The following is a 25,649-nucleotide window of genomic DNA, read 5'->3' as shown; positions in this document are numbered from 1 at the left end:
GAAAATTAACGTAAACCATTACAGTAGAGAGTTACACAATAGTGCTCTGGGAAAACGCATGTGTATCTTTCTGAAACATCAGAAGTGAAGAAAGCAAGAGAGTATCTGGCTAGCATCCTGCTAACTACAAAAATATTTTTTTACTGTGATTAAACAGGATGCAGATGAAGCAGACTGAAGTAGAACGTATCAGGAAAGAATGCAAGAAATGAGGACTAAAATACTTGGAAATGCTTGTTTCGAAATAAACTGTATCATATACAGTGTATTAATTAAGGGTCTTTTTCAGACATCAGTTAAGTATTTATTTTTACAAAAATTCCTCATGTGTCCTTGTAAATTGTCTTTACACAATACTATAGTGATTAGCATGTAATAATGCCACTGATTTTATTAGTCACCTCCTTAATCAGTCCCTGACACTGTATACAATGCAATGGAACTACATGAAGTCAAATACAGTTCAGTGGCAATGCCATACCACACAAGCTGCAGGAGTGGCAGATCAAAGTGCAACAGGAATTATTTCTGGGAAATTACACCATGACAAAGCTAGTAACTGGAAAAGTGTGATGTAGCAGAAAACAAAATCAGAATTCATGGTGAAGGGCTGAATTCCCAGCTGTTGTCAGAGCACATTTTATATTTTCTAGTTGCCTTGTTTTTTTTCTTTTCATGCATTTGCTCTTTATTGTGTTTTTTTTTTTAAACATAAAGATGGCTAACAGGAAATAGGAAAATAAAAGTAGAAAGGCCCTCTGAAATCATCTGGCCCTTTCCCCTACAATTACAGGAAGTGATGAATAAGTATGAAGACTAGAAGACTCTTCACTCTCATAAATGCTTCTTCGCATGCCCTAACACACTTACCACCATCTAAAAATCTCAAAACTTCAAAAACTGTGCCAAGATATGGCAAGAGAGTTTGGCTAACAAACTTGAAAGGCCTAAAAACAAAGGGCAGAGCTGCTTCTCCAAGCAGGAAAAAGGCAAACTGTAGGGCATGTGGTGAGGGGAAGCAAAAGCTGGGCAAGGAACTAAATGTCAGCAGTGATACTGGTACTGAAAAGATGGAGCTGTAACAATGGTAGCATTTTCTTCAAAAAAAAAAGAAACAAACCCAAATCCTACTCATTAAAATCAGAAGGTTTTGAAAATGTATTGATGTTAACAAAAGTTGCTGCAGAAATTTGTCTTTTCAGCAAAACACTTTATTAGTCTGAAGCAGCAACACACCTCACAAGAAAGGCCACTGGGCTTTGATGACTAGTGAGCAATATGCAATGATTTTAAAAACTATTTACTAGTGCAATGATCACGTGATACATCAGTAAGGGTAGTGCATATTAAGGTGTCATTACTGACATATTATGGAATTAAACAAAGTATTTTTAAAAAGAAAAATCCCATAACACAAATTCCAAAATAAAATTCAAAAATTCAAAATCCTAAGCACACAGACACAACTTAGGAGGGTGACTGCAACTTGATATCAAACAGTAGCTCATTATCAGACTCAGATTTTAGCTCTGTTGTGGGATGTATCCACAGACTGAAGGCATATATGGGTACAAAAAAGCTATATACATCTACTTAGTCTTCCTCACCTGAGACAGATAAAAAACCCGAAATCTCAGCATGGAGTAACTACTGTTACTTCGCAGAACATACTACCAACTGCTGTTCAGGGTATGCACATTCAAGACGAACTTGACAGGGTAAAATCCGCCTTTCTAAAAGATTATGTCTACAAAATGACACAGAACTTGGTCTCAATTTAAGGTTCAAATACAGATGATCTCATGACAGGGAGAACCAGAGCGTTAACTGAATGATGTTTCTGTTGTGGCTTATTATTTGTGTGGTGGACTGCCTAAACTTTTCTAATTGATGAGTTGCTTTGGTGTTCACAATTTTCTCTGAGTTCATTAAAAAGCTCCTGTTTTGAAATTCCCACCAGACACTGTGAAAAGCTTGAGCTGTGCTTGACTTGCAAGTTTGTCCTTATTTACGAGCATCACATGCTATCAATGCAGAGCGGACCAGTGACCAATTATCTTGGATCATCTGACTCCACACAAAAAGAGCTCCCTTGCTGGTTTGTGTCACAGCTTCCCAACATGTACCAGGCCCCTCTATAGTTCTACATGCCTCATTGGGCTGTCTTCCCTCTCTTGCCTCTGAATTCATCTTGAAGGAAAAATGATTAACACAATGCTGCATGCAGTCCCATTCTGCAAAAATTCCCCTCTCTTTATCATCTTCTGTAGCCTTTAATGTCTCAGGAGATGTACCTCCCAGAAACATAGCTGAACGATATAACTAGCATGTGCTGTTTTTTCTGCTCTTTGAGAGAGTACAAGAGGATTTTTTTAAAGCTGTATTTAATATAGCACCCTGTGATGTTACTAACAGAAGCAAGGTCTAGGAAGTGATAAAATTTCTGATGGATCTCAGATTCTGGATAATATTTCCCTTGGAAAGGGGTGCCACGCAAGCAGCATCTGATGTTGTGAGCAGCCCCACTGTGCCTGAACAGAGATTTCAAGTCCATCACACTCTTGCCGCACAATGATGGTCTCTTAATGAAAGCATACAGTGATAAATGCTCCCCTCTGACAGAAAGCAGCGTCCTGATCTTATGCAAGGCTTGGTCTGTTTATCTCACTCCTAGTTCAGCTATGTCAAAAAGCACTCTGCATATCGACTGCAGCCTCTGTGTCGCTCACAGAAGAAACTAACTGTGCTGAACAGCTTGAGTGTTTTGGGTGGTTTTTTTTTTTTTTGATCATGCACACAAGAAAGCTTGTCTAATGATTTATTAGAGGAAGACTGAAAAGAGGTTTTCTTCACTGAAGAGTCTCTACCAAGTCATGGTTGCCAGAACAAGAGCTGATGAAATTTCCTTGACTTTTGAAGATATCGTCAGATACCACGCAGTGAATGAACAAATGATGAAGTGCCTCTCTACAGAAATGTTTCCTGATTCATAATATTCATATACTTGGGAGAAGATAGGAAAAGTTAATCCAAAGTTACTTTCTTTCCCAAACTCTGCCATGCATTATCCAGGAAAGTGGTAATGGAGTAGTTTTTATATCAGAAATAAAAATAAAACAGGGAAATATAAACCATAAATAATTAGATAAGTCTGGAACCTAGTGCTCCTGTTACAAGCTTATAGGAGAACTTACAAGGATAGAACATAAGCCATTAATTTCTCCATATATGAGCCAAAACATTCAATTCACTTCAGGCAGAGATTCTTGTTCTCCTTCAATGGAGGAGTTTTTAAAAAAGCAAGCTGTGATCTCTGGATGACTAAACACATAATTAAAGCAGTCAGAAACACAGTGAGAAGCCACCACAACATCAGGCAAGGAGAGAGGGTAGGTTGGGAGCCTACCCAATGGAGGGAGAGGAAACACTGAGCTCCTGGTTTGGAGGATACAGCTCTGCTCACCACTTATTTTGCCTCCTCGTCACTGGTGGTAAACACAGTAATGCCAGATGTACAGTAGGATCTATGTAGTCTTATATCTTTGCATAGAGATATGCATATGTAACGGCACAGTATCTCTGTGCAGGGCTATGCATAAATGTCTCAGCTCAATATTTTTGTACGAGCTTTACCAAAGTTTAACTGTAAAATAAATTTTCATATGCATTTACATGGATTTCAGATTTTGACATCTTACTTTCTTTTTCTGAAAAAAAAAATCAGCTACTTACTATCCATCCATCAACACTGTGTTGGTTTTGTTCAGTGGGAGGGAGCTACGGTGGCCACTTCTGCAAGGAGCTGATAGAAGTTTCCCCTTTGTCCGGTGGACTCGGCTGGTCAGGGCTAAGCTGACTGGTGACAAAATGTTCCACAACAATGCCTCTGCGATAACGTATTTAAGAAGGGCGGGGGGCGGGTGGGGGGGAGTGAAGAACTAGAAGCGAGGGCAGAGAGGTGGAGGTGCGAGCGCTGTGGGCCTTGCACCCCTCACCCTCTGGCCTCCCGCTGGGCGGCCGTCTGGGCCTGACTCCGCCCGGCCCGGCTGCAAGCAGAGGAGAGACTAGATGTGAAGAGAACCTGAGAGGCGTCTGCCTGAGCCGGTTGTGAAGAATTTCTTGTGAGAGGAACAGCTGCAGACGCCAAGGTCAGTGCAGAAGGAGGGGGAGCAATAACGCTGCTCCCTGCAGAGATTCCCCTGCAGCCCGTGGTGCAGCCCATGGTGAGGCCGGCTGTGCCCCTGCAGCCCATGGAGGCCCACGGAGGAGCAGAGATCCCCCTGCAGCCCGAGGAGGACCCCACGCCGGGGCAGGCGGATGCCTGAAGGAGGCTGTGGCCCGTGGAGGACCTGTGCTGGGGAAGCCAGTTCCTGAAGGAAAGCACCCCGTGGAAAAACCACCCACACCAGAGCAGTTCATGAAGGACTGTAGCCCGTGGGAGGGACTCCACGCTGGAGCAGGGGAGGAATGTGAGGAGTTCTTCCCCCGAGGAGGAAGAAGCAGCAGAAAGCAACAAGTGATTAACTGACCATAACCCCCGTTTCCTATTCCCTGCCTGTGCCTCTTGAGGTTGGGGGAAGGAGGTAGAGATAACTGAAATTAAGTTACGCCTGGGAAGAGGAAGGGGTGGGGGAAGTAGTTTTTGTTCTCTGTCTCATTCTCCTGCTTTGTTTTATTAATAATAATAAATAAATAGTTTTCCCAAAGTCAATTCTGTTTGGCCCATAATGGTAATTTCAATAATGTCTCCCTGTCCTTATCTCAAACCTGGAGCCTTTTTTGTTATATTATCTCTCCCCTGTTCCCTTGGAGGGTGGGGGGAGTGAGTGACAGACTGCGTAGGTTGGTCCCAAGCAGGGCTAAACTATGACAAACGCTTAAGCAAACATGCCAATTCCTGGCTATTTTGGTCCTGACACTGTTTCAATCTACTATGCAGAATGACACATTTAAAACGTTGTCTTGGCTTATGATAATATATATAATTAGTGTGATTTTCCACTATATACTTAAAACCATGTATACACAAATAACCACTTAAAGTAGTTGAGTACAACTGAACTATCTACAGACATACAGTCCTTCCTGTGAAAGACACCGTAAGCTTTGTGGTTGCTGAGGCTGCAGAAGAGGAAACAATGTCTTTTATACTAAATGGGCTTACTCTGGGTTAGTATTTTAAAATTATTTTTAAAAGCAACATTACTAGACAAAATATTTTACTAATTACTCATTAAGTCTAATGTTGTGGCAACAGTGGATTTCACATCAAATTTTATGGCTGAAGAGATGCAGCGGATACAAGGCCTTTACTAGGACTGTGTTATGATATACATCCAAATACACCGTCCCTTGAGAAGCAAGCACACTACTATATCAGACACAAAAAGATGTAAATATAAGTTCACATTATTTTAATAACTAGAACTTCCTAGCCCTAATCATTTGTTTTAACCTCAATAATGTTAAATGGAAAAATGTATATAATGCATAGCCAAGATGCTATTGGTAAAGGAAGGTATGAAATGAGAGCTGAAATTCTACAGGCATTGTGAGTCTGAGTGAACTGGTGTATTTGAGATGAAAGTAAAAGATTAACAGAAGGCAAGACCTCAGACCGCATTGTATAAAGGAAAAAAGCCTGAACCTTCACATTCATACATCTTTAGAATGTTTTCACTTTTGTTTTAATAACAAAAGGATTTACTAGCAAAAAGATAACTGATGTAAAAAATAATTAACTGGAACACACTTAAATAAAATTTGGAATTATGAAAGAAAAATGAGGTGCAACATTTTTTCCTTAACCTTTTAACTGGACATACAACAAGGTGTTCAAACTGCTTACCATTTGCCTTGTTCATTTATAAATTGTTGAACTGCATATCCAAACTGCTCTCTTGATGGACCAGAAAATATTTTTGCTTCTAGCAGCCCAACGTTGTAGGCTTCACAGCAGCTACGAAGAATGCCTGTTAACAGAAAGATTATGATTATTACAGAAGCAATTAGAGAAGAATTTTGATCACAGTGAAAAAGGCTCTTAATCTGTGCCAGCTCCCCCAATAGAAGAAAATAAAATGTAGCCTTTGACATGTGCAAGAAAAAAAAAACAAAAAACAACAGTCTTTTCCCTACAATACCCATCTGCCTATGCTTAATGCCTGTCTAGCACTCTTTACAGGTGTTATAATATTGTGGGCAGAGATCAATGACTCATTCACTGTTTGCCTTAACAAAAGTTACAGCATTTCTAATGGGAATGTTTTAGCTGAAGGGAGGCAAGAAATATGATTCAGAGGCCTGTTATCCTCCTTTACCTTAAGGCATACATTAAGCATATGGCACAGCAAACACATCAACAGCCTGCTGAGATACATTAAAATGCACTGACTGTACAGCTAATACTGTTTCTATTCTGGTGTCTCTCTGCAACTTAATGTTTGAAGCACTGGAACAAAAATCAGATTATCTACTGCATCTGAGAATCTACATTTTTGAGTTATTTCATTATCACACCACAGGCCTTTGTTTTCAGTCAAAACAATCTGAACAGTTGTCCAAACAGGAAAACTTAGAAATACAAACATGCAAGATAGAACTGCATTAATAAATCATGACACTTAACACTGAAACTCCACTTTGCTGTGGTCACTGTATTAACTGATTTTCCTTGGGCACTTCCGTGCCTAAGATATGCCACTCCATGCCATTTTTCTGGGAATGGGCAGTGTGGGCTGGGGACAAGGTCCTAAGCGTCACGAGTTTGCAGGGCATGAGGGCTCGCTTCTCATTCATAAAGGCCTGACTGCTTTCTGATCAAGAGCTCTAGGTCTTGAGCATCTAGGAGAATGGCCACTAGAGAAGTTGCAGGAAAAGGGCCAGAGTCCCCTAATAGCCTCTGCTAGCTTGGAGAAGGAAGGACTGAGATAATGGCGGGATCCCAGAAACAAGCTACAACCCAGCTGAGGAACACCTTAGGGCTCCAGACAACCCTCCAAAAACAGCAGTGACAGAAGAAATCATGACCTGTGGTTGCACCGTGCAGTTACTGCTCAAGTTTTCCAGGTGAGGCAAGTTCATGGAGTTGCTGACGGGTGAAACAACATCCCCCCACGTTTCCCTTCCCTTCCTATGTGCCCAGACAGAAAGAGTTTTAGCTGCTCTACACCGTAGTTACTTAGTATGAGTCACTGTGTAGCAGGGTGGCAGCCTTTGTTATAATCCCTTGTAACAGGGAATCTTTAAGGAGAGATGTGCCGATCTTTGTCATCTTAAAAACAGAAGCTTAAATTCTAAGCATTTATCTAGTTTTGATGCATAGAGTGCTGATTGTTGGTATCACTCTCTTCCAGGTCCTAAAACCAGCATCGAAAGAGAGGTTAACAGGGGTTATATCAGCATAAAGTAGCCCATCACAATAGCTTAGCTGCATTAGTAATAACAATAACAACATCACAGTGAGAGCATTAATATCACAACCAGAGATTTGCAGGCAAAGTTCACAACATGTAAAAAATTTCAATGAATTTTGTACCTCTGCCCAGAGAATAGAAAACACAAGTGTTACTAGCAGAAATCTAAATACAACTTACACAGTTACTGCTTTTTGATCACGAACTCAAACCGGGAAATCATATATTAGTTATTTCAAACAACCACTATCTACAGCTGGCATGGAAAGCAAGCAATCACCTTTTGCTAAAAGTATAGTTCCTTGAGAAACATCCTTAGGGATGAATATATTTCCTGAGTCATGTTATTTAAGACTGGAGAAGAGAATGTGTACAGACATATCACTCTGTGTTTTGTGATACTTTTGGCACTAAACACAACCACATATATTCATGGTTCAAGTCTGGGTTTTGCGGAGAGGGAAGAAAAGAGTTGACATAGATATTGACTATTGACAGCAATTCTTCTCTGATCGAATATAGTTGCAATTTATCAAAATACTTTGCTCATGTCACATCCTAGGTTTATTTTTAGGTCTGTTATTTTCAAATTATATTATCCTCAGTCAGAATTCAAGCAAAATTCTACAGTGCCTCATTCTCAGAGGCCACAGGAGACGATACTGCAATGCCATCCTGCATGTAAATACAGAAGAATGACTGTACAAGTTATATGATGCACATGGAAATAAACCCTGGGTTTCAAATGAAAAGCCAAAAGTATCCTAGAATGATAAACATTTCCAGTATGAACCCAAATCCAATGACATCTAGAGAAAACCTCTTGAATGTCTGGACTCTGTTACACAGTCACAAGCAAATCACATCATTAGTCAAATGGTACCTTTGCTAAATGTCTTCTGTCTAAGTGCATTGGCCAACTTCAGTGCAAATGCATGGAAGATCTTTTGAATTGTGTCCATGGCAAGGGTTTTATTAAATGCTAAGCCGGGACAAAAATTTCCAGAACTGGATAAAACTACAGAGACCAGATGTTACAACCAACAGCCTGAAGGTAAGTCCCAGTGCTGGTTCAAATTCCCCTCGGGCGCTATGACAAGTCAACACAACGTGTGCTGGGTTACGTGTTTCCAGTTCACCTTTTCCCTTGCCCTCCCATGGGTGCTGCAGCATCCCTCCCTAGACCTTCCAGGGCTACTCTTGTGGTCCCACTTTCTCCAAGATGGGAGCTGATTTCAAGGAACAAAGACACAGCCTTACCCTCCCTGGGGATGCTTCATCTCCTTGTGGTTCGTCAGGACCTCATCACGACTTAGGGAAGCAATGCTCTTTTTTTCTGCCCAGCCTCTCATCTAGTCTACTCACTGAACCATTTCACTTGTCCTTCCCATTTACCACTGGGCTTGATTTTATTCTTTTTAATCATTCACACTACTGTGGTATCAGAGCATTGCTCTTTAAAGGCAAGAATTCTACCTGGAATAATGGGAAAAGTGTTTGCCAGACCATAGGCCTCTTCTCAAAACTGCCTCTATCATCCTCACTTTCTGTCCAGGCAACAAATCAAGGACAGCGAAAAGAAAAAAGAAAAAAGCAACCAGAAAACCCCACCTCTGAACTCATGCTGTCATCTGCAATGTTCTTATGCATCAGTTTTGCCTCTCACTCATGACTGCTTTGCAAAATCAAAGTAGAAAAGCTGGTAGATACACTTGCCATGAACATCATGAAGTGAACCATAGTTTCAGCATATTTCAATCACAGTAATTTTAAAATCCACATTTTTATGATCATTAGCAGGTTTTTGATTTTCAGATCTACTCCACACAAGTCATACTTGGTTTAGGTCTAGCAAGTATATACTCGCAGTAATATACTAGGCATTTTCCTGCCATTTTCCTGCCATTTTCCTCCATCTTACATAGTGCTTACACGATAAGGACATCTTTTATCCAATTTGTATATCTATCTAAATACAGTATTCAGAACAAGGAATTCAAGCATTTGTAGCCAAAAAAAGGAGAAAATGCCAAGTTTGCTTCCAATCTATTTTAAGCCTGTGCCAGAATAAGAGGGTCTCTTATGCATTAAAAGGGTGCCAATCATTGAAGCATCTAGGTTCAAAGTACTGTATATTCCAGGCTGGAAAGATTCAGTATCTGTTGCTGCCTTCAGGCAATGAACTTTGATAATGTGAAATAAAGAAAACAAATTCCCTATCTGAATTTTAATAACTTTTGGTGACAGACTTCCACTTTGTGACCTAACAATCGTGATGAGAGATTAGTTGGGCAAGTAAAAATCCACTTCCCAACTTCCATGTGTAAATGGCACTTTATTTACAGTCAAATAAACAGATTGCATGGAACAAAGGAAGCCAGATACAAGCCTAAAGCTTCTGAAGTCTCTGAAGACTTCAAAACCAGCAGTTTTTCTCCACTGACTGTACAGGGAGCATGGGCACTTTGGTTTAAAGAGGACAGCTTCATCAAGCAGAGTACCTCCCAATATAAAGCTTCAGTCAAGACAAGTTAGAAAAAAATCCTTAATGGGATAAAAATAACTGTAAGCTTTCCAATAAACTCCAGTATCTCTTTGCATGGTATTTTTTTCCTGGGAATTTCCATATTTCAGCAACTGCATCATTGCAGTGTATACCACAGGAACTGCAACATAGGAGTACAGCTGCTTTTATGCTTCTTCACCACCATTTTCTCGCTCCTAGTAGGGCAAAAAAATAATACATGTTCTGACTGTGCACCCTTAAGCCTGAACGTGTGGGAATTCTTCCGTAACAACAAATGTCATGTCTAATGGTGGCTATAATGCCTTCTGTTTACTGCCGTTGAAATACAAGCTGAAGCAAGTTTATTGAAGTAATAACTCCTATTAGGTACACCCAGTTCATAAAGCTCACAGCTTAAAGTGAGCAAGCAGAATATGTCTGCTGGGTGATTTAATGCCATGATTATAATAGTTGTCTGATTGTAAGCCCTTGTTCAGATTAATCAGTATAACAAAAGATTTTTTTAACTGGATGAGAAAAAATGAAATCAGATTTTGTGTATTTGACAACTTGGTTTGTGAGATAAGTTTACAAAAAGTTCAATAAAATATACTAACTGGCATACTCAGTTATGCCAGTTCTCATCTCTCATTAAACTATCCAGTCAGAGGCATCTACTGCTGTTATTTATAGTTTGCATCAGACAGGCCTAGCAATCACAGTATAAAGAAAAAAGAAAATACAATGGAATTTGACCACTGAGTTTATAAGGATCCACCTCACACTAAGCATTAGTTTTAAATTTGTCTAGTGTTAACCTTGCCAACAGGAAACTTTACAACGAAGGAAACTTTATCACCTTTTTTTCCTTGACAGTATGGTGTTTGCTTCTTTGAGCAACTATTACCTACAAACTAGAAAAAAAAAATGTATAATCCAGCTAAATGACCGTTTGTCTTTGTGAGTGAGTATTCACACTGGTAACGATGCCAGGAGAGGGACGACTACAGCTACAACCACTGCCCCTTGTGCCATCTCCAATAGGGCAGCGGACCCTGACAAACCCAAACTCATCAGCACGCTGGGGGATCTGGGCACGGAAGGGGTAAGTACGTAGCCACCAAATAAGAGAAAGGCCATGACCTGGCATTACAGTAAAACCAAGACAGTATTACAAACATTCTTGCATGGTTTTTAGTCCCTTAATTGTTTTGCAAAAAAAAAAAAAAAAAATCAAGAAAATCCTATTGGATTATTGTCTGCTTCCTGAAGTAGTTTTATAGATTGGCAGCCAGTAAGATGTGTACAGCCTACACTGCCTTAATTGGTCTGTCTAACATTTTTTAAAAGTATCTATTCTTTCCAGAAGAGGGCTTTACTTTGCCCTTTATGTTAATCTGCTCCAAGAGAGTCACTAAAAATTCCACAAAGAAAACTTTCTCCTTGGTCTCAAAGATTTCTTCCTCCAAAGTGCACATGTCAGCAGGGCCCTGAAGCCTGTCAGACCTGGCTGGGGGCAGAGAAAAAGAAAGGGGTGGGAGGGATGAGAGAACTCCTAACTCTTGGTTTCCGCTGGCTCTGTCTCACAGCATATTGTGCACTCTGGGTCAAGCTTTCTCCATGACTGAAGCATTTCTAAGGGTAGATTTTCTGGTGTTTTGTATTGTGCAAGGTCATGCTGCATCTCCTTAGCTGTCAGGGAACTTGTAAAGGTGCTTTTGTCTCACTTCAACACCCAGCGGGTTGTTTTTTCATCTCTCTGCAGAAATTTGCTGAAATTGGCTCACAGGTTCCGAAGTTGGAGTACAGGCACCTACAGATACTGTTCATACCATAATCACTACTGTCCTTGAAATGTTAGGCAGAAGGTGGAACGAAGGCAGGAAGGGAAAGTAATAAAATTATGAAAGAGGGCAGTCAAGTAGTATTTGCTTCGTATTAAATGTATTTACTTAATATACTAAATATACTTTACTGCTTTTTATTAAAAGGCCACAACATTTTGGTATAAGAGTAAAGTTACTTCCTTACTATTCAGAACCTATGTTATCAGAGCAATAATCCAACTGGAATTAGTCAACTATTCTTATAGAATGGACAATTCATAATTCAAACAGATTTTGTAATATACTGTGTTTTGAAGATTTTATTGACAAGACTGTGAATAAAGGACAAAACAAGCAGCATGCAGTTACTATTGAATTGCAGCACACATATTCTTCATTGTGGCTTTCAGCAGCTTACAAGCAATTCTCACTGCGATGAGCTTGTTAAGGGAGCAAATCTGCCTCAAAATTAACCAACTTTTTTTTCTTCTAATGCCTTAAATCTTCAGCTTGATCTGTTTTACTGTATTGGTATGTGCATTATGTGCATGCACAGATAATGACATCAAATCAAGTTATTGATTGCAGGACACTGCACTTAGGACCCTGTTCCTCCCTCACAGCTTCTCAAGAGCTAGCCAGGTCAGCTTTCTGCACTGTACACAGACAGCCCCAGGAACAAGAACAGCCTCAGCAGTAAAAAGTTTGCTACATCAGCTTCCTGCGACAAAAAAAAAACCTCCAAACCACCACAGGATATGTAATACAATAGTTGGAAGAGCTATAATTACCACGACTTTTGTTTTCCTATAGCAGACAACGACTTTTTCTCTCCCCTGATTGCAATGGGAGCTTGTTAATGCACATTGAAATGATCAATTCTGGCACCAGATAGGGCCTAGGCAGAATTTGGGCTCATTAAAATCAGGAGAACAATCCAGGAAGCCCAGATTTCAGCAGATGCCTATTTCAGAATGAACTTAAAATTATTTGTCAGCTAGGTTTCATAGCACAAAGTTGCATAAAAATTTAAAGTATGATGGAGGTGTAGAAGCACTAAGAACAAGGTATCCTAATCTACTGTGGACCCACACTGATATCATGGCCAGAGGCAATGAATGCTTCCTGATTAAATAATTTCTGCTCTAAATAATTAAATGATTTAACTAGCTGAATAACTTCTTTTTATGCTCTGCCTATTTACCAAATGTGAATTGCATGGGCAGTCCAAAACGGCCAACTCGGAACTCCTCTCCTCCCAGCTAAGAGCCCCAGACGTTAGGCCACAGGCAAGATGTGTCTTTGCTTGTCTGCTTGGAAACACATAGATGCACCCCAGGATGAGCTGGGACCTGATTTCAATAGCAGCGGTAGAAAGCACTTCTCTTTGCTTTATTGCTGGCAGCAAAGACACTTCTGGAAAAGTTTGAGAGGCAAGTCTACATCACCATGAGCCTCAAGGGAGAACTAAGCCCACGTTTCCCAGGAGACTATTACCATTACTTCCAGGGCAGCTACTTCTTGAAAAACAGCTGAACTAGACACCTATTGGTCAAAACTTTTCCCCATCCCTGACTTCAAGGGAAGGAGGCACCTAATGCAGGTGCCTGAGAAGGATGGAGTTCAAACACTCCCTTCAACCCTCTTGAGCCTTCCTGCTTTGCAAGGAAATGTATTTCATGCACTTTAGAAGTGCCTAACTGTCTCTGCTGAGTCCAAGCCACGTAACTCTGACACTTTGGGGCAGGAGGACCAGGTCTCAAGTGAAATGGGCTGCACTGTGCACTCTCCCAGCCCTCTGCCCACACACTGGACACTAGTGAATTCAGATGCCTGTGGTCAGGTGGGTGACAAGCTATCTCTAAGTCAGAGTTCATAAAGTTATCTTTTTTTTTTTTTTTGTGAAGTGCAACCATTGTACATTTTGTGGTCAGAGAGAAGGGCCCATGTACATTTAAGAAGAGTTTTCTGGAGATAATACTTGCTTCTGCAAAAGCAGAACAGTTGTTTTTTGTCTTCAGAGAAGCAGTCTATTGTAGCTTTCAACCTCTCAGAAAGACAACTCCGGAGACTCTTAAAGTAGTTTTTTAGTGTTCAATATGATGAACTGGCTTTGGGCACTTTGGAAAAGAAAACAAAAACAGAGAGTAGAGACAGTGAAATGAAAGGATATTTGGCTAGAGTCAAATGGACAACTATTATTAGCAGAGCTACTAACGGACTACTATCCAAGCACTGCTGCTGGATTTTTTCTGTGTTTATTGTTCTTCCCAGCTAATAAGAAAGTTATTTAATTTTCAGTAATTTCTCCTATTCTAAATATGACATATATGTATTTCAGGCATATTTAAATGGGAACTCTATTTTGTGGGCATAGTTAGAGGAAGTGTCAGGCCACTTAGATTTTTCCACTTAGGAAAGGTTAGCTAAATTCTTATTTGAGACATTTCAGCTAAATCTGAGTTTAACATCTATAAATCCAATCAGTCTATATGCATCTGAAGTACTGCACATACATGTAATTTAATTTTATACCACACGGTAGGAATACTGAATTGAATTTATCTCATGTTAATTATTAGAGCACTACTCTTACTGTCTTGTCAGAATTTACAGTTAAGAAAGTAGAATCGGTGAAAAACTATTTACTAAAATGCTATGCCTTTTTGCTATTTGAGCAATTACCATTCTCCTCAAGTAGAAAATTCAAGCAAGGATACAGGCACAGAAACATTTGAGTCACACACTCTCCATTGCAATGATATTTGGTAACCATCTAGGACACATCAGTTGCCCAGAGACAAGATGCTCCACTTGCTTCTGCTTCAGAGAGGTGTGTATCAAGGGGATTCTTCTATGTTTTACTTTCCTTACTGTAGCATGTTGCTATTAAGAAAGCAGGCCACTAACTCTTGACACAGGTTACCCTAACTTAGACACCTATCTAGACATTTACCTCTCTAAGACAACTGCACCAGCCGAGAGTAAAATTAGGCTTTGAGTCCAGTAATTTACTGATTTGTTGTTTTAGCAGATTATGCAATTAAGTAGAATTTCTTACCCAGTGTGCTCTCACAGTTGAGGGGAGACATGAACACAACAGTCGCAAGAACTGAGAAGTTATGAGAAGTGACTTCTATGTATGCGGAAAAGGTAGACACCCCGTTAGCTAACCCAACTGGTTTACATGTGGGCAGCTGCCATACTGTGAGCAGCATAGAACACGACACAAGCATACCTCAGAAAAAGTATGGGCTTCATAACTTTTTCTAACAGCAGCCACTGCTGCACTAAGCTCACGTGAGTGGAGCACAGGTTGACTGTTCCTCATTCAGAGAAGTCTGATCTTGCAGTCAGTTGAGGTAGTTCTTTACTGGGCAATCCAGCGGGTCAGGCAGCTTTGGCATCTGCAGTCTTATTGCTCTGTACAGCTTTGTGTCACAACCTTAACACAACACCAACTGCTGCCAGCTTTCTTGTATAAGGGTCACTTATATTTGAGACAGATAGCTAGACTGGCAGATAGATAAAAGGTAAAAACCCGATTCAGCTTTTCCACACCACCACTCCCATCCTCAAACTCCATTATTTCCATAGGTATTGCCATTGTGCAATACACTTCCTTCCAGAAGTGTGTTGTTAACAGTAATTTTCCTCAAGATTTCTTAATTGTCTGTTCTTTAGAAATCAGCAATCATATTAGCCAAGGAGATCTGGATAATTAAAAAAAATATCTTTTATGAAACCAAAGAAGAATGATGAACTTGAAAGCAGGATTAAAAGGGCAAAATAAATCAGGAAAAAGGCAAGAGGGTACCAGCAGGGCTGTGCATAACTTCCAAGTCCTTTACTCTGTCTACCAGTAATTTGAAAGGGACAAAAGAATCCATGACATTCATCATATGTGACACTCAACCATGCAGATGCCATTCATTTATACACAAAACGTCTTTGCTCATATGGCATTCAAAGAGTCTGTGTTTATCTTACTTCTTTGCCTGCATAGTTCCTCTTTTAAGTCCTGAAAAATATGCAAGTCTTACCTGATTTTTAAAGAATACGCATCTCCAGAAGAAAAGAAAACTAACTTAGTCCTCTGAAGATCCTGAAATGCTATTCAGCGACTAATTCAAAGCAACAATTACTAGCACTCAGAATATTGAGTTTATTTGGTGATTCAGAACTCCCATCCTGATTTGGAAGCAATGGAAGTGCTTACACAGCTTATGTTGACTCCACTAGATGCCTTTAGTATTCTCCACTTCCAGAAAATGACTGCAGCATGAGCAGGAAGAACGCTATCACATACTGCTTTACAGGGATACACACTCACACTCAGCTAATATAGACAGAAGGTATAATTTATCCCATGTAATTCACATTAATTTATTTTTATTATCATTTTATCAGTGCCTTGAAAAGGGGATATGTTCATAAAACTATTTTGCACAGATACATGTCAGTCTTTCACCTAAAGGTTTATAAATAAAAATCCTTCTCCATTATCTTTTTCAACAGAAATGAAAACCAAGACTGAGACAGTTCTCTGATGTCCTTGACTAATTTGAACTGGGACAGTTCAGACGATTTATTTACACAAAAAATAAGCTTATCAACTTGCTTTCTCTCACTGTACAGTGTCTGAAATCCTAACAGAGCATAGTATCACAAGGCCAGAGATAACTTTCTGAAAAAGAAGTCCTAAACATTAAAACTGCTAATGGAAATGTCCTAAGCCAAGCAGATAACATGTGTTGGTATGCAAGTGCGCAGCTACGCCAATGAGAATCCAGCCTGTGTCCGTCTGCATTTCAGCATGGTCACCATGGAAATGGGAACCGGCCTGCACAGAGCCTAACAAAGGAAACCTTTAAATGAAAATAACAACACTGGATAGAGACTGCCCAAGATTTCTACTGGGGAAAAAAGGCTTGCTCTACTCATCTGAAGAGGTATAAACTCCCTTTTACCTGCATTAACCCTGAAGGAAAGTATTTGATTCACATTTGGCTGTTTGGACGTTAAGCCATTACATAGGCAGTTAAAGTTATTAGCCCTCATGAAAACACATTACATGAAGTACATGAAAAACCCCACTTTCATTCATTGAAAATTAACAGTAGTGAAGAAAAACCATTATAGAGTGGCTAAGAAACACAATAAAACCAGGAAGTATCAGTTGTTTAACCTCTTTGACTTCTTAAGTGAAAATTCTGTGTCACTAAATCAAAAAAGCAAAGAACAATTCAAAAATTGATTTTTTGGCTCCAGAGCCAGACAGCATATAGTTAAAACTTGCTGGTAAGGTCTCATGTTTACTTTGCCCAAATTATGCACAAGTAAATTTTAACTGTTAATGTGTTTAGGAGTATGAAGGTAATACCCTGTATGCTTTCTAAAATAAACATCATTTGTATAAAATACCAGTCTTGTAATACAGTATGAATGAAGCCTTACTTCAATGTGCAATGCTGTGAAAGGCAAAACTCCAAAAATAATATATAATAATGCGCCTACTACCTGACAAACTCCCTTCAAGTAGGAAAAACTAGAGATAGTTTTAGTTTAAGAAGAGTTCATATTTGGGTCCTGCTTTCAAGCAATCTCCAGATTTTAGAATTATTTTTAACATGAACATTACTCACAAATATGATAATAAAACAGCAAGGTAACAAAAGAGGACCACAAAGAAAAAGGCAAAAATTAAGACGGGCTGTACAGCTTTAAGTTGCTGTGTGTGCATGTGCATTACAATCACACATTAGATTTTCACCTGGAATTCTGGCTTCATTTATTGCACCGAATGTGCATTTTCAGTTGCTATTCAGTTATCAGTTTAGTCCCTGCGGCTCAGTACATGGCCTTGTATATTTATGTATACTATTTCAACCTACTGAATTAGCAGCTCTGCTTCTTTTTGAATTAATCTCTACATATCTTGACCATAAGCATCTAAGTATTTACAAGTGACAGATATTTTTTTTTCAATACTCAAGTGCAACGAGACATCATCCTTAGCCCCTTTAAAAAAAAAAAAAAAAGAAAATATTAAGGTCAAAAGTACTTACCACTTTTGGAAATATAGTGATACAGCTAAAACCCTATTTTTTTTTCAGAATACTTAAGCACATCCAAAATACAATTTCCATTGACTTCATTCACAGCTGTGAATACACAGCAACTTTGCATGTCAAGATGCACTTTCACAACCAGCTCAAGCCAGTGGAAGTGTTGGCTACCAGTGAAAGAGACTTTTCCAGCTTCCCTCCCTCCTCTGGCCACGAGTTCTGACGGTCTCCTATGCCAGTCCTAACGATTAAATAAATTGCTTAAATGAACAGGATCAGTTTAGCTCATCTCCAAAACCGATCTGACTCAAAAAAGGGAAAAATTTATTCAGGCAAATGGGTCCCTAACCTGTTCCCCAGACCAAGCCCCAGTGGTAGCATCAGGAAAATGGTGGGAACATGCAATCGGGAGTGGTTGAAATGTCCTTGCAGCGTTAGCTCCACATTCAGGTCAGCTTAACCAGATCATGAAAATAGAGCTTCAGTTTTGAGAACCCCTGGCTGAGCAAAGAGAAAGAGGGGAACACAAAAGCTCCAACCACGTGTCAAAGATTTGATTTAAATGACTCGCCTAAAATTGCACTCTGCTTTTGTGACAAAAAAGGAGAGAAAGAATACAATTTTGCAAGGCAGGGTCCGGGGGGGGGGGGGGGGGGCGGGGGAGAATACTCCTTTCTCTTCATCCCACATTTCTTCCTCATTCATAGACCACCTTCTAATTTCAAAACTAAGTAAGGCAGGAGTCCCTGCCCCTTCTCTGATCACACTACCTTCCCCTGTCCACACGCAGCGACAGCAACAAGGCTATGCAAGCGGACCCAAGGGACTGCATGATGCATTGATGCACCCACGGGATAAATCCAGGTTGCCGACTTGCTTTGGGCACTTCCTAACTGTTGCATGTTAAACTCTACTCTTCTATTACAAACTTCATCCCAGTTTAAATAGAAGCGATCTGAAGAAAAACACTTATGTTAGTGAGATCCCTCTATACAGCTCTACAGCCCATTGCCAAGAGGGTCCCCAGGACAACAGCATGTTTTTTATCAGCAAGGGTCAGACATGTATCAAACAGAACAAGAGTTACACTTGGAAATTCTGGATTCTAGACAAAGTTTGACAGGAACCGCCTCCCTACGCCCCCGCCAATTTCAGATAGGGCTGCTTTCTCCTGCAGGCTGCCTGGGTCCCACAGGGAGGCTTGAGGACATGGAGTGCTCAAGTGATACACCTGTGGCCCAAAAGGCATAACCGTTATTTAGCTGTGATTTTCTTCAGTTCGGGGATAAATAGTGTGAAGGGTGCATGCTTCACTGAGTATGGATTTTAAGAACATATCAGAGTTATGTCATTCATGTCTTAGGTTGCTGGAGGAAGATGTCTGGTAGGCTTGAATGTGAAGGCCTGCTAAGGTGGTATAGGTGAGGCCACACTAAATTTTATTTCCTCCACCTGTCATGGTCCTCCAACTCTATCACTTGAGAATTGACTTCAAAGTAAATTATTTTTATAAGAGAGAGAACAAGCTGATTCACCCAGAGCCCAGGAATCAGCTAACAGCATGCAGTACAGATAATCAGCAGACCAGGATCCAGAAGCAAACTGGAAAGCAGAGTGCCTCAAGCAACAACGGAGATTGCTGTAAAAATACCAAATAGCATGAGAACGCAAGAGAGAGAGTTTTTTGTGTTTGCAAGTGTAGATCTAGACCTCACGCAGAAACAGTTACATCCCACTACAATTCCAATAGCAGAGGAGGTCTGACTGAGCTCCACACCAAGGATGGACAGGATTTATGTTAGAATCAACTTGATAAAAATAGATTTCTTTCCAAAGGAATGCAGTTTTCCAAAGATTTGTTACTTGGCCAAATTTAGGTAGATTTTCACCATGATGCAAACAGCACCTTCCTGCCAAATTTCAAATATCTCCTCTGAAGCATGAGGACACTTGAGCTTTCCAAAGAAAATGTTACCAGTATTGAGCCCAGGAAAGCTACTGTGTTTTCCACTGGCCTCACTCTCAGAAAGAGCTGGGCTATTTTAGCCCTGATTTTTAAGAACAACCTAAGGAGAAAACTGAGTGCTTAAAATGTAAATTTAAAGAACTAGATGTGGCAAACCTATAAGCAGTTAAGAGGAGTGTACTACAACAGAAAGCATCAGGCTTTGTTGTACAGGTTGCCCTATTAAGTCCTTCACTTATTGTTATTCCTCTTAAAATACAGCACTTAAAATACAGACTTCTGTGTGCTGTATACTTTTTGATCAACGAGTAACAAGGTTGATAGCAAAGTTGTATTATCAAAATGTAGTTCTATTGCATTTCTATTCCTTTCTTCTTGTAGCATCTACAAAGTCTTAATGACTTTCCAAACACAAAAGTACACACCAATAATGAATAACCTGCGCCTTTAATATCAGTGCATTGCTTTTAGCCGAATTTGAAGACAGAACAAAACAATACCCCTATGTGGTGCGTTTAATATAGCTGATAATTCATATACTAACATAAAAATCAAGTTTCTTTTAAACTTCGAATGTTTTGCTGAAGTATTGACTAATTCAGCTAAGTTAGCCCAATTACATTCAAGAACACTGCCTTTAAAAGTAAAACAGTTCATTAGAATTCAATCAATTTGAAAATTATTATGCGAGAGCTACAACAGTACCCCACAGCAGAACTCCAGATCACTCAGGGAAAATGCTCCTGTCCTGAAACTTTCTTTTCCCTGCTACTTCTACAAGATCAAAACGGCTTAAGTGAGTATCAACTCGGCAGTTACATCCACTAACATCAAATGTCACAACACATCTGAAATCAAAATTGTGACAGCTTTCAACTGTATAAATGAAGACAAGTAATGGATAGTGCCTGAACAAAGGAGACCTGTCCCACTTCTGTCAGTCTTATTGCCAGAGGAATCCTCTCCCAATCAGTTCTTATCTTCTGCTTTCAGCACTGCTCCACAAACCTTTGCAAGTCCTAAGACTTAATGATTACAGGGCATGGTAATGGTCCTGGTGTGCAGTGACTGTAACCAGGAGAATAAAGGATGGATTAAGCAAAAATGCAGAGTGAATGCTTTGCCCATTGATACTTTTAATAATTATTCTTTTTTTAAAAAGTTACCAGGTTGTTTGTATACTGTATATCTCATCACAGCTTAATATTTTTTGTATTTTATTTCATACCCTGCAGCAGCACATTCCACTGCAGCATTTGCTATAGTTACTGAAAGAACAAGTTGGAACAGCTCATCAGTGAAAACTCATTTTAAAGCTGCTTCTCTGTGACTTGCTAATTAAGGGTTTGTGAGAGTATACAGTAATATTAAAACTCTGAAAGCGCTTGGGAATTTGCTTGTGGCAAGTGAATACGATGTCTTATAGTTCCCAGGAAAATATATGTAATGGTAATTTAGTCAGCCAAGAGAAGGAAGAGGTGGTTCAAGTTTCCCTGTCCTTTTCCAAGGAGCGACATCTGCCCAACAGGGTGGGAACAGACCTAGAGGACTCTTGCAAATTAGGAACAGCATTCACAATGAAGGCCATCATCACCATGTAACCGTAAATTCACGCGTTACACTGCACCCCCCGCTCCCGGCGCGCACACGCTCCATTTTACGGGAAGGTGAACTCCACGCCAATCCAGGAGTTCAGGGGGCTTAAACTGCTTGAAAGCGGGCGCCGATGCATGGCACCCCACAGCCACGGACACCGCCACAGCCGCCAAGAGCCACGCACGTTTCTGGCCTTGAGACCACGCCGGCGCTCGCAGATGGCCACTCGCCTCCCGGCTCTGCCCCGTCTCCGGCTCTCCCCCGACCCGCCCAGCCTAGAGACTCAGACACACAGACAGACAGACCGACGGATGGACCTACCCAGAGCGAGGAGCAGCAGAGGCTGCAGGGCCGAGCCCATGGTGCGGTGCGGTGCGGTGCGGTGCGGAGCGGTGCGGTGCGGAGGCCGAGCCGGAACCGCTCCCGATCTGGCCGCTTCCCAGAGGGGCACTGAGCGCCACCTGCTCCTCACCGCCCCGAAATACCCACCCCTCCTCCTCCCTCTCTTCCTCCTCCTCCTCCTCCACGCCCCCTCTAGCTGGCGCGGAGCGGGCCGAGGCAGCTCGACCGCTCCACAGTCGCCGCGCTCTCCGGCGGAGCCCCGCGGACCCCGCAGCCGTGTTTGTCCCCCTCAGTCTTCCCCCGGTGTCCGTCCCTAGGGGACACACCCGCGCTCGGCCCGGCTGCGGCCGCGCTGGAAAGAGGGCTGCGGGGCGAGGACCTGCGGCAACGCTTTGGAGGGATGGGGGTGCCCCTTTCCGAGTTCTGGAGCCAGAAACGCGGAGAATAGTGGTAAAACGTGGGTTTATGTGGCAGCATGGAGCGGCTGTCTTCCTCGAGCGTTAAATGGTGCGTTTAATGACACTGAGTCGGGATCTTCCCTGTTGAGTGAAACTCCCGCGGAACGTGGCCCGCAGCCACGCAGGAGTGCAATAGGGTCCAGGAGCCTCGCCGCACAACTGATCCGAGGTTGGCAAGGATGGCGAAATACTGCCTCCCTTGGCGCAGGTGCCAGGCCAGAATCCAGGGAGGCAGTGTGAATTGAAGCCAGTAAAAATAGGGAGGTCAGGAGTTCTACTTGCTAAGAAATCAGAAGGGCAAACAGCAGGGCACCTGTGTACTGTGCAGCTGTCAGCCCATCTAGCCTTGTCAGCACTGTGTCAATACTGTATGTTTGGAATATTTGAGACACATTCATTTCCCCCATCCCACAGTTCTAGTAAACATGAAAATCTGTGGCGCTGTGGCTTTTCGTATGGGATGTATAGTATTTTGTAACAATGATTTCTGCTGAATAATTTTGAACTTCTTGACATTAACATTGTGCAGTGAAAAAGGCAGTTTGCCTGGAAAACTGAGATAGAAATGTTTCCTTCTTTCCCCCCTCTCAGCATCTAGGTCATGGTCCTTTTGATGTGGCACAGATCGTAGCTTTTATTTCAGGAGTGCTATAGAAGTACATGTGTTCTTTCACTTACTGTTTCTTTTTAACATTCTGAATATGAATTGTCAGTTAAAATGAAGAAGCCTATCAACAGGTGGGATTGTTCAACAGATATTTATTCAGACATCGCTTCTTTATGGGTGTCGTGTAGTTCAAGAAAGCTGTGCCAGGACAGTAAAATAATTGACAGAAGTACAGCAGGGACCTATCTCTGTATAACTCGCATTGATTTCTTTCATCTATTCACTCTTTTAGGATACACAGATGTGTTACTCATCCTAATGCATGAACTTTCACATGGGTTCACTGTTGGTGAGTGCTTTCCAAGACACCGTCACTTCTAAACTCAGAAGGCCTTGGTCAGTAGTTACTAGGAATGACTCACATGTCTCTCAGAGCAGTCACTGGGTTTCCTCTTTGTGGTGTCACAGAAGCCCTGCAAACAGGCACTTCAAGGGACAGCAACCTAAGGGAGGGATGTCAGCTTCAGTACCAAGCGTGATCCAGTGACCAGCAGGCAAAGTATGATCGGGAGAGCAGCTCTAGCCGCTTATCTTCCCTTCTACACGGAGCCTATAAATATATGTACAGCTCTGGGATAAGGCATAAAATCTGTACTTCCACAAGGAAGAACACTAATTCATGGATACTCGTGGAAGTACAATAACAAAACAAAAAAAAAAAAAAAAAAAAAAAATCCCCAGCATACAGAAAAACGACTTCTTAACAGATGAAATAAACCTAGAATCCCCCTCTGCCCCACCCTAAGATAACCTCAGCAGACTAAGATGTCTCAGTTTCCTAAGAAACAATGTCTTTGATTCAGTTACATCAGTCTAATTATAAATACACCCTAAGGATATGAAACTTTCTTCCTCATCCAGACACAACGTTGAAAAATAGTTTCTCACACACCAGGGCTGCCTCCCAGGGTGTTGCTCCTCAGACCAGCATTTCTGTGTCTACAAAGAATAGGTCATAGGAGAATAAATGCTGTGTGAATTATTGTATTCTTGAACAATATTCTCTTAGATGAATACTTCTGTTTTAAATAGATTATAAGGCCTTTGATAACAACCCTCTCATGTATTCCTGAGCGGTGTATTGCATATTATAGAAAACAATATTTCCTATATTGTGCAGTATTTCACCTTTTGGACTCTTTTCAGCTATTTTATACATGTTACACTTATTCAGAAAAATTCGTCTTTATTGCAGTTCACCTACACTGATTAAAAAAAATCATTCAGAGAGCAGTTTTGTCAGTGGCCTTTCTCTTTACAATCTAAAACCAGGCCTGGTGTACAGCCTTTGCTCTACATATCTTTGTTGTTCAATGATGTGTTTTATAGCACCCTGTTGTGTCTGCTTGTCAATGATCATGAGGACACTTGCCAAAAACAACCATATCTGCCTTAGCTGTTTTGCCAAGTTTCAGGCTTGGTTCTATGCAAATATGGATTACTTGCACATTAGAAGAAAATATTTTGTTGGCAAAGGCCAAACAAACTTTCTTCTTTAGAATCATAGAATCATAGAATGGTTAGGGTTGGAAGGGACCTTCAAAGGTCATCTAGTCCAACCCCCCTGCAAGGAGCAGGGACATCCCTGACTAGGTCAGGTTGCTCAGAGCCTCATCCAGCCTGGCCTTGAACGTTTCCAGAGATGGGGCCTCCACCACCTTTCTGGGCAACCTGTTCCAGTGTTCTATAACCCGCATCGTAAAAAATTTTTTCCTAATTTCTAATCTAAATCTACCCCCCTCTATTTTAAAACCATTACCTCTCGTCCTATTGCAACAGGCCCTACTAAACAGCCTCTCCCCATCTTTCTTGCAGGCCCCCTTGAGGTACTGGAAGACTGCTATCAGGTCTCCCCAGAGCCTCCTCTTCTGCAGGCTGAACAGCCCCAACTCTCTCAGCCTGTCCTCATAAGAGAGGTGCTCCAGCCCTTTGATCATCTTCGTGGCCCTCCTCTGGACCTTCTCCAACTGGTCCATGTCCTTCTTGTGCTGGGGGCTCCAGAACTGGACACAGTACTCCAGGTGGGGTCTCACCAGGGCAGAGTAGAGGGGGAGAATCACCTCCCTCGACCTGCTGGCCACGCTTCTCTTGATGCAGCCCAGGATGCGGTTGGCCTTCTGGGCCGCAAGGGCGCATTGCCTGCTCATGTTGAGCTTCTCATCCACCATCACTCCCAAGTCCTTCTCCTCAGGGCTGCTCTCAATCCATTCCCCGCCCAGCCTGTATTTGTGCCTGGGATTGCCGTGACCCAGGTGCAGGACCTTGCACTTGGCCTGGTTGAACTTCATGAGGTTGGCACGGGCCCACCTCTCCAGCCTGTCAAGGTCCCTCTGGATGGCATCCCTCCCTTCCAGTGTGTTGACGGCACCACACAACTTGGTGTTGTCGGCAAACTTGCTGAGGGTGCACTCTATCCCACTGTCCATATCGCCGACAAAGATGTTGAACAGGGCCGGGCCCAACACGGACCCCTGAGGGACGCCACTTGTGACCGGTCTCCACATGGACATTGAGCTGTTGACCACCACTCTCTGAGTGCGGCCATCCAGCCAACTCCTTATCCACCGAGTGGTCCGTCCATCAAACCCATGTCTCTCTAGTTTAGAGAGAAGGATGTCGTGCGGGACAGTGTCAAAAGCTTTGCACAAGTCCAGGTAGATGATGTCAGTTGCTCGTCCCTTGTCCACCGATGCCGTCACCCCGTCAGAGAAGGCCACCAAATTGGTCAGGCACGATCTGCCCTTGGTGAAGCCATGTTGGCTGTCACCAACCACCTCCTTGCTCTGCATGTGCCTTAGCATGGTT

The 25,649-nt window shown here is 41.7% G+C and overlaps 1 protein-coding gene across 1 annotated transcript in view; it reads right to left on the bottom strand.

The window, feature by feature from the left end:
* ITGA2 (integrin subunit alpha 2) overlaps positions 1–21,830 on the bottom strand; it is a 67,432-nt gene extending 45,602 nt beyond the window's left edge. The window contains exons 1-2 of the mRNA XM_086771465.1: positions 21,699–21,830; positions 5,849–5,972 (exon numbers count right to left, since the gene is read on the bottom strand). Coding sequence (XP_086627591.1) covers positions 5,849–5,972; positions 21,699–21,738 — 164 coding nt within the window. The 5' untranslated portion in view covers positions 21,739–21,830. The remainder of the gene's footprint in view (positions 1–5,848; positions 5,973–21,698) is intronic.
* Between the last annotated feature and the right edge of the window lie 3,819 nt (positions 21,831–25,649).

This window comes from Chlamydotis macqueenii, chromosome Z (assembly GCF_036417535.1).
Source record: "Chlamydotis macqueenii isolate bChlMac1 chromosome Z, bChlMac1.mat, whole genome shotgun sequence".
Lineage (NCBI taxonomy): Eukaryota > Metazoa > Chordata > Aves > Otidiformes > Otididae > Chlamydotis > Chlamydotis macqueenii.
This window is presented reverse-complemented; position numbering and strand designations above follow the sequence as displayed.